Source organism: Trematomus bernacchii, unplaced genomic scaffold, assembly GCF_902827165.1.
Source record: "Trematomus bernacchii unplaced genomic scaffold, fTreBer1.1, whole genome shotgun sequence".
NCBI classification, from domain to species: domain Eukaryota; kingdom Metazoa; phylum Chordata; class Actinopteri; order Perciformes; family Nototheniidae; genus Trematomus; species Trematomus bernacchii.
In genome coordinates this window covers 1675544-1687751 of record NW_022987547.1, presented here as the reverse complement: position 1 = coordinate 1687751, position 12208 = coordinate 1675544, and the positions used below count along the sequence as shown (strand labels likewise).

Genomic DNA, 12208 nt, shown 5'->3' with positions numbered 1-12208 from the left:
AGTCCGTCAGTGTCTTGCAACTTGTCTGTCTCTCTGCATCTCTGACTAACTCACTCACGCGGCAGGTTTACCTCCCGAAACCTTAAACACACTCGCACACACACACACACGAAGGCAAACACGCACATACACAGTTCCTTCTCTAATAGCCCAGCAGCTCGAAATAAGTGCCATTTATTGAGAAAACCCATCTAGCTGCCCAGTGCAAACACAGTCCAATAACAAAGAGCCTACGGTCAGAGAGAGAAAGAAACACACACACACTTTGAAAGAGAAGTTTAGGGAAGGACAGAAGGCAAATCCAACCGTTTATATAACAGTGAAGGTAGAAGAAGGACAGGCCAGCTGAAACAAGTTATTTGTTTAGTTGTGTGTGTGTTTGCAAGCTATGGGTTGGGTTGGAAAATAATCAATTTTAAACTAGTTTCAGGTAGGTATGAAAACCTTAATTTAGTAAGTTTCAAGGCAAATTAAACTCTTATACTCTTGTCTCCTTGTCCTTTAGTTATTAGCTAGGGGACATTTGTTTTGGACCCGTCTGTTCAGCACCATTTATTCTGCTGCTTTACGAAAGTAAAGTGTTTGCGGTACAGGATTTCAAAGGATTCAGGTATCCATATTTGATTTAAGGGAACTGAAATCAAACTGGTTCAAGCAATATCTAGTATGCAGAAAGACGAAAATGGTCCTATCCTTGCTTCTGTTGTTGATCAAGAGAAGTAGACAGAGTACAGAGAGAGTAAGTGTGTGCATGTGTCCTGTCAGGCATAGGGGAAAAGGACAAGGTGCTTTTCATCATCATCTGAAGACAAAAAGCTAATAAGGTCTGAAGAGCTTCCTCCCTCTTCCCCAGCCTTTCAGCTTCACTGTGGAAACAACTTCAGGGGTTTTTCTGGCCCTGCAGAAGCACACTGATCACTCCTGTATTTCTCTAATAGCAAAGGAAAACTAGAGGAACTCCCGACACTTGATATAACAAGCTCCCAAGTATTTCATAAGCTGATGTTTTGACCATGAAGCGCTATATCACTACACTATCTATCTTCTCTGCTCCTCCTGTAGAAGCCCCGATAGATTCAGATGCAAAACTAATTAATAATCAAGTTTCTTTCACTGTACTAAATAACCATGCGGACTGATTCATGGAGTTGTCCTGTTGTTTGCATCCAAGATGGTATCGATATCAAGGATTTCTAGGACGTTCAAGAAGCGAAGGGAAAGGAATGTTGCGTGCTACGTATAGCTTAACCTTCAGTGATCCACAATCCTTACTACCAACAGAAAGCCAAGGCTAACTCCATTACAGTCGTATAAACCCATTTAACGAAGACTCATAAGCTCTTAACTGTCTGTCCACACACTGAAGATTGAACATATGTGTATGGTGGACAGACAGGCAGAGGTAACATTGGGAAATCAGCCGTTCAGAGGAATAAACTCTGTGGTCTACACTGTTCTGTAACTGGATGGCCGGCTGCTGACATTTGGCATTGATTGTGCGGTTTTATAGGCATTCGTCAGTTAAACCCCTATTGGACAATTACAGAGAGAGCCTGCTTGCTCCTGCAAGGGGGGGGGGGGGGGGGGGGGGGGGGGTCGTGACTTTGATCTCGCTCTGCTTTTCCCCCCCTTGCTCGGTGGAAAACCCGCGGAAACAAAGACGAAAAGGTGATGCACCTCTAATTGGCTCCAAGCTAAAGGAAACTGGAAGCAGCTGGTTGAGTGGAGCGTAGATGGAGAGAAAAGACAAGGACATGATGAAGAAGGATATAATAAAGTGAAAGAGAAAAGGTTTAGCGAAGAAACGAGGTGGAAAATAACAGCAAGAATGCCTCATTAAATTTAAGAGAAGCTCTTCATTTTTTTAAACGCCTGGAATATAAAATGCTGTGCAGGAGTAAACAGTGTAAACACAGACCACTGATCGCACATTCAAATAATCCCGGCAGGACATTTACTAAATGTTAGGCAACTATTATTTCTTTATAACCCGTTATGTTTAGATGGCAGCAATGGTTCGTGAGTGATGATAATCCCATCTGTAATATATAGGACATCAGGCATTAGTGCTGTAATGAGTGCAGCGTGGTGTCAGCTGGGTGAAGCGAGGGGAAATGGTTCATCTGATTGTATGCCAGTTTCTAATTCCCCGACTGAAGAGTGGAGATTAAGGTTTACATGTTTCCATGACTAGACAGGTTTTTGTTGTCCTCTAATCCAGAGTCAGATCAGCTGCACCCCGCCAACGGAGCTCCGCGCCCCCCCCTGAACTTCAAGGTGTTTTTTTATATATATATATATATATATATATATATATATATATATATATATATATATATATATATATATATATATATATATATATATATATATAGATAGCACCAAATTGCAACTAATCTATATCAACCATCACTTTTCACATTGAACATGTGCTCTTTTATTAAATACACTTAACGCTTTCATTTTAAGTTGTGAGTTTAGTGTTTTTGACCCTAAGAAACACTGATGCATTAATCAATAACAATAATCCACAGCTCCTCTCTCTGCTCCAGAGGATTTAAAAAGAATATATCCCAACGCCACCAACCCCCCCCACCCCACCCCCGCTCAGGCAGCACCCCCTCAAAGCAGTAAACCTAGGGGAAACACTGGGAGTGTTTTGTTAGGGTAATAAATCACACTTTATCAATATGACTGTATTTAATGCTTTGAATTGTGTTAAAAGAGCACTCAAGTGGTAAAGAATCGAAAAAGATAAGAATAGCAGAACATATAAGGGTAAATTTAGCCAAACTATTGACCTGGAAAATAGGTGGAAAGCTCCTTTAATGAATAAACCCGGCTTCACTTTCCATCCCACCCCCCAACCTTGACCCTCAGATTGCTGGCTTTGATTAATGGCCCATGCAGCTAATCTAGGATATATGTAGACAACTTTTAAAAAAACACACCGGCAGTGCACTCCCACTACAAGGCCTGTGGTGAGTGGTTAGCGGTGGACGCTACTAGCACAGTTTCCCTTCACTGTGGCCAATCTAGATGACCATGTTACAGAGAGCCAAGATGGCCGATGTTCAAAAACACAAGCAGCTAAACAGGGGGAGAGTCACCAGAATTTATCTTAGGGATTTTCCACCATTTCTTTTTTTAATTTTTTTTACAAGAGCTGTTGGTTACCAGAGCATAGACTGTGGTTAGATGCTTGGCATGGAAGTATACAAGCACACACACAAAAAAGAAGAAGAAATAAACAGAAGCAGGGAAAAGTGATTACCCATTGGAGGGATGCGAGTTTGTGTTTATGCGTGTTTGTATTTGCTTGTCTGTCTGCAGAGTCCCGTTATGATCACCCAATAGCCTGAATGTCCGAAAAATACTTTGGATGGAGGACACACAAGCACTCCCAATGGTTTGATCCATTTTTCCACGGGCGGTTAGCAGAAACAGGCTGAAAGTGGCGGCTCCAGCTCCAAAAACCAAGCCAGGCAGTTTGACTCTCTCCGGGTAGCTGGAGAAACTCCACCCTCCTGCCCTCTGCCAACAAAGCAAGGCCACGCCAGCCTCGGTGCCAGGCTGGACTCATACTGCAGAAACATAGGGGCCTCCACAACCAGACAAGAACGCGTTGTGCATTAGGGTTGGGAACCGAAACTCGGTTCCAGATGAGAACCGATAAGAAAATGCCATACAAAATACACAATTTCGGTTCTGCTTAACGGTTCCTAAACGCGGTAGACCCTGTATTCCACCGGGTCCGGGTTTTTTTTAAACGGCATCATGTAAGTTGCGCTGACAGGCGACAGAGGTCCACAGTTGCCCCGCAGCGAGGCTCCCCCAACCCTCCCGTAGACAAACGCTCTAAAGTGTGGCTCCACTACACTAAAAAAGAAAAAGGCAAGGCACAATGCAATGCCTGTGGCAAGTTAATAGCTTGCCACAGGCAAGGCTCAGGCTCAGTTAAAATAAAGCACAGCTATTTTGTAATACATTTGTATTGTATGTATATTTTTTATTTGTAAAAATGTCAGTTAAAGCTTAAACGAATAAAGATATTTTTGTTATCTAAACATTTGACCTCTTTCTTTTACAATTTTGGAATCGAAACGGTGAATCGATAAGAACCGGAATTCTGAAGTGTTGTTTGGCTGAAATACCAAACAGATCATGCATTGTAGCATCCCATAATCCCCTCTGTTTCAGCCCTGTTTCAAAAGTGCTGATTCTGTGTCTGTTACTTTAGATGAAAATAAGGAGCCACTCCCCACGCCCCTCTGAGAGATATTTGGTTAAAAAGAACACAATGGTGCTCTAGGAGGAGATTCAGGTGATAAGGTGGGGGGGGGGGGGGGGGTTACCTTGGTTGGTTATTGGCTAATGGTTACACAAGCCACAAAATCGTTATGACATCATAACGTGGCTAAAATCTGATCAGCTCATTTTCATTTTTATATAAATGGATCAGAACAAAAAGAGAGAGAATCTTTTTTCCTGAAACTTTCAGAATCTCTTTCCACAGATGAGACGCATGTTTATGTATAAAAGACATGAAAAGTGGATTTTGCATAATAGGTGATCTTTAATCTTGAATGAGTTCACATGCTTTTCCATTTTTCACAGAAAGTATGTTTTTTTCCTCCATAACGATCCCTTCCAAGGGAACAAAGGGGTCGTTTTGGGCCCTCGTGCTTTGCCTGAGCAGGTTGCACTGGCCCAATGAAAGCCTGAGCGGAGCACCCAGCTGGCAAGAAAGGCATATCCGCTTCCCCCCCCCCCCTCACTCTACATCCACTTCTTCTTCTTCTCCTCCTTCTCTCCTCGTCTTTCCACCACTCAGGGCCCGACTGTGTGCCGGCTGAGGTAACTCAGGCTTTCACTGCCAAGCACACTCAACAGCACAGAGTGAACAAGCCTTTTGAAAAGCTACAGTCGTGCCCCCCCCCCTCCTCTCTCTCAGTGTGAAAAGGGGGTCACTGTGCCACACTGGACTACTGTTAACCATGTGGGCTCAGCCGGAGGTACCACCGACAATCTGTCTCAGTGTCTCTGGAGCGGTCTCTACCCATCAATCCTTCTCTTTTTCTGCCCTCCATGCCTGCTGGATTACATGGTGCAACTGCACACACACCCACACACACGAAAGGCTCAGAGAGGAAGACACACACACAGCCTCAGATCCTATCTGCCACCACTGCTACAGACAGTAATCTCCACTGATCGCCTGCTTGTTGCTGAGACGGAAATAATACATTGACAAGAAACACGCTCAAATCTGATTGGCGAGGAGAAAATGTGAGTGTATGTAACTCAATATGATGTTAAGTGACAAATATAATACGCCAAATACCCGCAAAACACAGAGCAGCCCTGACGACACCATTGCATTACATTTCATTTAGCTGAGGCTTTTATCAAAAGCGACTTACAATAAGTTATAAACCATAAAGATACAAACTCAGAACAAAAACATTTTGCTTCAAATGCTTCGGTGCTGGTGCATTAGTTTCAAATGCAAGGGTTAGGTGACATTTTTTTAAGTGATTTAATGGCCAAGGTACAAGCGAAACAGGTGGGTTTTTAAATTGCGACGGATGATATGTTGACTTTCTGCTGTCCTGACATCAATCGGGACCATCAACCATTTTGTAACCAGGATAGCAAACCTTGTCACATTTAATCTGCAAATAGCAGATACCACCAAGGCCTTTTTTGCCCTCAGTGACTATTTTCTGTCCTTTCCAATACCTTCCATTTTGTAATACATACAATGACTATGTAAAGCACATGTATTGTCTCACTTCAACCTGAATTCAATAGTTGGCCCTCTATGTAACATTATAAACTGCTTCGTACAGCTCATTTGAAAATGTATCACTCCTGGTTTATATAGTTATGCAAACACTGATTATTTTGTTTCATAGTAAGAAAAATCAGATTTTTCTCACGTAGCATAACTGTATAAGCATAACGTTTTGTTATTTGTTTTCCAGTTCCAATTCATATTAAACAGCATTTTATCAGGTGAGATTGTCGACCATATTCCATATTATCTTTTTTTACTGTTCACCCTAAACAGCTCATGTATTAGTAAGCTAACAGCTACATTTTACCTCGTTCATTTTGCATTTTCTACTTCAACTTGACATATCAATGAACAATGCTTCACTGAGGTGAACTTTCCCCTCTTAAACATAGTTCACCCCAATGACTACTTTAATAACTACAATCAATAACCTTTAATGGTATCAATAGGTCCATCTGGATACTTTGGGATGGGGCGAGTTAAATAAAGTGATAAATAACACTGACTCCAGAGAGGTTAAAAAAAGAAAGCAAGAGGTTGTGCCTGCCCAGAAATATAGCCGCTGACGGGACCCAGCTGAGGGAGGTGGAGGTTGTGGACAATACAGCCATTGAAGCGTTCTCAGTTCTGTCCTGCTCCGGCTTCCCCACCCTCCGAGACACAAACCCACAGGTATTCCCTGGTTTAAAGGAAGAGTTCCCCTCTAATGAATTCATGGAAACAGAAAAATGTCATTTTTGGTTACCACCCATTTGCTTACAGAAGGTAGTGAAAGGTTCCTTTCTTCAATAAACTGACCTCACCTAAGCTGTCAGCAGGTAAAACGTTATGGGTTTGGTTTTGAACCTAATCCACCTTTCCACAAGTATGATTTTACTTTCACCTTGTGTGTGAGACACGTTTAAATTGCTCTGTTGGTTTACTTTTTCCTGTAATTCATTGAAATGAGTGTTTTCATCCCTGCAGTCGCTTACTTGCAGGAAAGGTGACAAATTGAGTCATTCGACGAAAAAGAGACTCGTCAGTCATCCAACTCGGCACAAATTCTTGACATAACATCACTGCGCTCATGTTTGTTCAGTTCAGTTAAAAATGAAAAGTTGGCAGTTGTGCCTATTTCTTTCATTAGCCTAGATCAAACTTGCCAAGCGTGTCTGCTTTCCGTGAGGGAGACATCTCTGTTTCACTCATTTTGACATGTTCTGTTGTCGACACAAAGATCTGCTCAGCACGGAAACTTTTCATCCTGAAACCCCCCCAAACATTAAATAAACAAAAACACACCATGAGGCAATTACTACTGGTATTCGCATGAAGAGAAGAAAAGTCATCAATATGGATCAGTTTGGGCAGAGGGTGGAAGATTGACTTCCTCAGACTCTGGTCAACCACTGGCAGGAAACATCCTTCTTCTATCGCCCTGAACACATACATGCACACCTATTGCTGCGCTTAAAGCAGCCTCGCGGTCGAAGAGTAAACATGAAGCGTGTGTGTCTTTGTGTGTGAGCCTGAGTCTGTGTGTTTCTGTTACGCAACGGGAGAGTTCTTCCCATCTGTGCCTCTCTGCAGCCCCCGCATCCCGGACCAATGAAGCGAGAAACGACAGCTCTGCCTTGCACTCTGCCTCCTCTCAGTCTTCCTCATAACACCGTCCCACTCTCCATTATTATCATCCGCCGCCTACAAAAAAAACACACTCTTTCCTTACTATACCTATCTCTGTTCTGTTTGGCTGGAATAAGCCACTGCTGGGTTGCAACCTGATGCAATATTTATGTCACCTTTGCTGTCAACATCACAGCCCTCAGCTTAAACAAAACCCCTCTGCAGGGTGTCTTACACATATTTGTAACTTCTAATGCTCAAATTCCAGATTATCCCTGCTGTCTGGAACACACCCCTGATCCTCCATCCTCCATTGCTGCCCTTCCGGCTGGCCTCACTCCCCACAGGGCTCACTGTTGTGGAAAAGATGTTAAAACAAAGAGAGCAGACAGTGCTGCGATAATCCTAAACACAGCAGCTGGGGAATTAGCTAGCCATTTGCTAGGGAGTTGCTTACTGCAAACTATGCACAATCGCTGTTAGAGCTACTAATGTTAGCATGGTACTCAACTGTTGATGCCTATCACTTAAGATCAGGGGGGGGGGGGGGGGGGGGGGGGGGGGGAAGATGTCTTTTACTTTCACTGCTAATATGCTCCGGACACAATCCTATAGTTTGGTGATGATTCCACCCGGGCCAATGTGTGGGTGGTTCTATACACATAAATGAATTATAGATGCACAGAGACCTATTCTCTGTTCAGGGTATTTATGCAACGAGCAGCATTAGGTTTCAGACAGTAACGCTACCTTGAATGATGATGACAGAAATGTGTTTAGTATTGATTGTCATGCAACAATAGCAAAAACATTCATGATATTCAGCCTTCAAATAATCGTCATTAAACAAATGAATCAACTGTCCCATCTGTTCTGCTTACAAACTTTCTCTTTCAGTGTTTTCATTCCCCAATTGTATACTTCCTGTCTCTTTCTCTTTACTATCTCTCAGACTACCTCCTCCCATCTAGTTAAAGCTGGCAAGGAGTGAGCATGTGATGCTTGCACCCTGCATCCTGTCTGGTCCAATCTGTTACAATATAGTGGACGCTAAAACACTTCTCACTTCCACAGCAGAGAACCAGAGAGAAACAACAAGCAAAATATGTAAAACTGCACTTAACCGCGCCTCTGTAAACAAAAGTCGATGACTAAAAATGATGTCAAATATTTGAACTACCCAAACTGTTTGGTTTCACTTCTTGGGAGCTGGCACTGCTTCTGCAATGGAAACTCTACTGAGGAATTACAAAAAGCTTAAGTGCTACTAATGTGCTTTTTGGAGCAACAAACTCCACTGTTGTTGGGTTTAGGCCTGACAGCTAAGTTAGCTACTGCCCAGTCAGCTCCAGGCCGCACATCTATCTGCTAGCTGCCGTTTTATTACAGGTGTCATGGCCCGAAGGCAGCAATTAAGTGGTTAGGGATACTGCGCATAATCGTTTGGAGAGTGGATTTCTTTTGTCCTGCTCCGTGCTAAAGGCTGGTTAAGAGTTTCAGCTTGAGGTCCAGAGAATTGTTTCCTACTCTGTCAAGTTTCAGGCAGGCAGACAGACAAATGTGATTGGAATTCCATACTCTGAGCCGCAGGAGGAGTCGCCTGAGAAAGGCTAGACCTGCACTTTCAACCCAGACTGACCACATGTATTGTTCACCCACCCCACTGACATTCCAGGAATAAGCAGAGGTGGATCTTTCATCCGTCTCCCACGCAAAGGCCATCTAAAGAACACTGAGTCGTGCGTGTTAACGTGCACACACAGACACAAGCGTAATATGAATGATGTCAACATTTGGCTGCTTTGTGGTTTCAAGTGGAAATACGTGAGGAAGAGGATAAAAATGCAAAATAATATATGCCAACACATGACTACAGTGCACTCATTCACACATTTTCTTCCTCAACACACAGGTTTCTATGATGGGTCTGAAATGCCCTTTGCAATCCAGACCATCTGTTCCAACCACAACAAAGATTAGAGACAGCAGCTTCCACTCACCTATATGGTCTCCATGGAAACTGTTGTCATGGGATGGTCTACCGTGGGGCACGAGGTCATGATGGGCAGCAGGTGGCCAGATTTGACCAGTCTTGCGAACGCTCACTATAGTGGCTTCAGACATGACCACATGGCCTCCCTGCTGCCGTTGGTGTCGCTTCTGGGACTGAGGAGTCGGCGGGCTGCTGCTGTCGAACGAATGCTGGGAGTTCTGGGAGTTTTGGGACGGAGAGCGGCTCTTCTCTCTAAAAGGCCGACGGAAGGCCGTGGTGGGACTGGGTGAGACGTGGCTGGACTGACCTGAGGAAAAGTCCTCCTCACTGGACGTCAGGTTCTCGTTGGAGCTGCAATCTGGCGTGTAGCCGCCTCCTCCGCCGACATCCTCGAAGCTCCCTGGGGAGTAGGAACGGCGTGGCCAGGTCAGCAGGTGGTCATCGGCTGCCCCAAGTTCCCTCATAGTGACTCCACTACCACTTCCCCCAACACCTCCAACGCCACCTTCACCCATCATCACCCCGCCGACATAGACACTAGAGTAAGCCTGGAACTCCGAGGGCTGCCAAGGAGGAGGTGGAGGTTTGCCACCATTGGCCCTCCCTGAATGTCGCTGGTTGGGTTCCCCATCTTCATATTCTGCGTCATAGCCGCAGGTGCTTTCAGTGGAGCGGCCTCTGTACACCGGCCTGGCGCGGAGGTCCCCTGCCACCGTTGCCAGGTTACCTGGGAGGGAATGGAGAGATCTCTTTCGCTCCATCTGCATGGCCTGGCTGCCCAGGGAGCTGATCTTGTCCGAGACTTCACGGTCGTTGACCCTGATCAGCCCCCGATCCTGGTGGAATTCCATGTTAGAGTAGAATGGCGGTGGTGGTGGCGGCAACTGCTTCTCCTGGCCCTTCGCTGCCTCCCCAGCAGTGTGAGAGTTGGCCCGTTTGATCCTCTCAAAGTTAGACCTAAGAGCTGCAACGCCAAGTCCCATCCCCAGCTTGTCCTTGGGGTCAGAGGGCAAGTCCTTCTCTGTGGGTGGAACGTTGATCCTGCGGGGAGAGGCGGAGATGCCACCTCTCTGCTTAGAGGGCGAGAGGCCATCTAGGTTGTCACAAGAAGTGGACTCAGCCTGCGGGGGAACCTCGAAGGCGGACTCCAGGCCGTCTCCGTGGGAGGCCGACTTCCTGGCTGGTGGAGGCCTGGGTTTGGACCTTCCAGTCCCATCTGCGGTAGGCTGATAACGGATCCTATCAACACTGCCACAACCATACACTCCACCAACAACTGCTACTCCAACTCCACCAGTCTCCTGCATGTGTGGCTGCTGGGACTGGCACTCTGCGCCCTGTGCGGCTGCAGGGTCCATCCCCTCACCCAGCGGGGTCTTTCTGAAGCCCCACCGCTGCTTGTCATAGCTCTTCCTTTCTTTAGCCAGGAGGGTCTGCAGGTAGATCATGCGGAAGCGCTCCTTGTTCACCTCCTGCTCCAGGCGTCTGATGGACGCTTTGCACCTCTCCAGCTCATGCTCGATGCCACCAACTGATCGCAGCTCCATTTTGGGGGGGTCGGACTCTGGGAATTGCGCTTTCCACGCCTCGGTGAATCCCACCGGCTCCACCATATTGTGCCTGATTTATTACTGTGACGGACCCCGGTTCACACACACCGAGGGATTCAAGCAATGGCAGCCCTTGTCTTTTTTCTTTAGTCCAGTTCGCTACTGACTCCTTATCGACAACAATGGCCACTTAAAGTGACGGTGTTTAAAACAGGCCTTTAGGTAACCCGTGCAGAAACACACTGCCTAATTGCTGACACTTGTCGTGTGCTGCGCAGATACAATAAATCCCATTCTGAACAAGAGAAACCGGCTGTTCAGCCAGAGCAAGAGCTGGGAATGTGTGGGGCATAAAAAGGAACAAAAAGCTGCAATAACGCGCGTCTTTCTCAAGCATTATTACGAGAAAATACACTTTTAGAAGATCAATCTCAGCCTCGACACAATGACAGCATCTGTCCTCGCAGGGTGACACTGGGATCTGGCTCCCAGGGAGAGAGGAAAAAAGAAGAAAGTGGTTTAATCCTGCGAGGTTTACTCACTATCTACTATTCCGGGTTTGTTAGTGATAGCAGGTCCGATCACTCTCACTCCATTCATACGGCAGTGATCCCAGGTGCTGCTCCACACCAAGAGCCTTTGTACCAGCAGCGCTCAAGGAGAAAGGATAAAAAGCGCAAAACCCAAGCGACGACAACATCTGAGTTTCTCACGGGATGCGATCAAGCGGCGTGGTCCGGTTTATGGACTGTTTCGTTAGACCATGGTTTTAACACGGTGCCTATGTGGTCTCGTTGATCTTTCCCCCAGTTGTTTTCCAGGTTTATCCCGTTTCTTCGGCAGTGATGGTGCCGCTGTGTGTGCGCTCGCATCTCAGGCAGCAGCACTGAGGGGCTGCAGGAGTGGGAGGGGCCAGAGAGAGCTGCTGTTAAAGAGACAGAGCAGGGCCATGCAGCCCCCCACTCATTATTAGTTTATTTTATGAATATTATATTAGAATATTAAAAATAGGCATTTTGTATTAGCACCCTACACTTCATTATATCAGGAAAATCCTGGCACATTTCTCACGTTCTTCTTCTTTCTTTTTTGTTTGGGGTCACATAGTATAGCATTTTGTTCAGTTGACACTTCAATCTTTTTGAGTGATACAGAAATAGTAAACCAACCAACGCACAATAAACAGGTAAATAAACAAGCATAAACACACACAAAAATAATAAGAAAAAAATAAGAAAACAGTTGACATGGGGGATT

At 45.4% G+C, this 12208-nt stretch overlaps 1 protein-coding gene across 1 annotated transcript in view; it reads right to left on the bottom strand.

The window, feature by feature from the left end:
• The window catches only part of bcr (BCR activator of RhoGEF and GTPase), an 86540-nt gene extending 74734 nt beyond the window's left edge, over nt 1-11806 (bottom strand). The window contains exon 1 of the mRNA XM_034122775.1: nt 9409-11806. Coding sequence (XP_033978666.1) covers nt 9409-11014 — 1606 coding nt within the window. The 5' untranslated portion in view covers nt 11015-11806. The remainder of the gene's footprint in view (nt 1-9408) is intronic.
• Between the last annotated feature and the right edge of the window lie 402 nt (nt 11807-12208).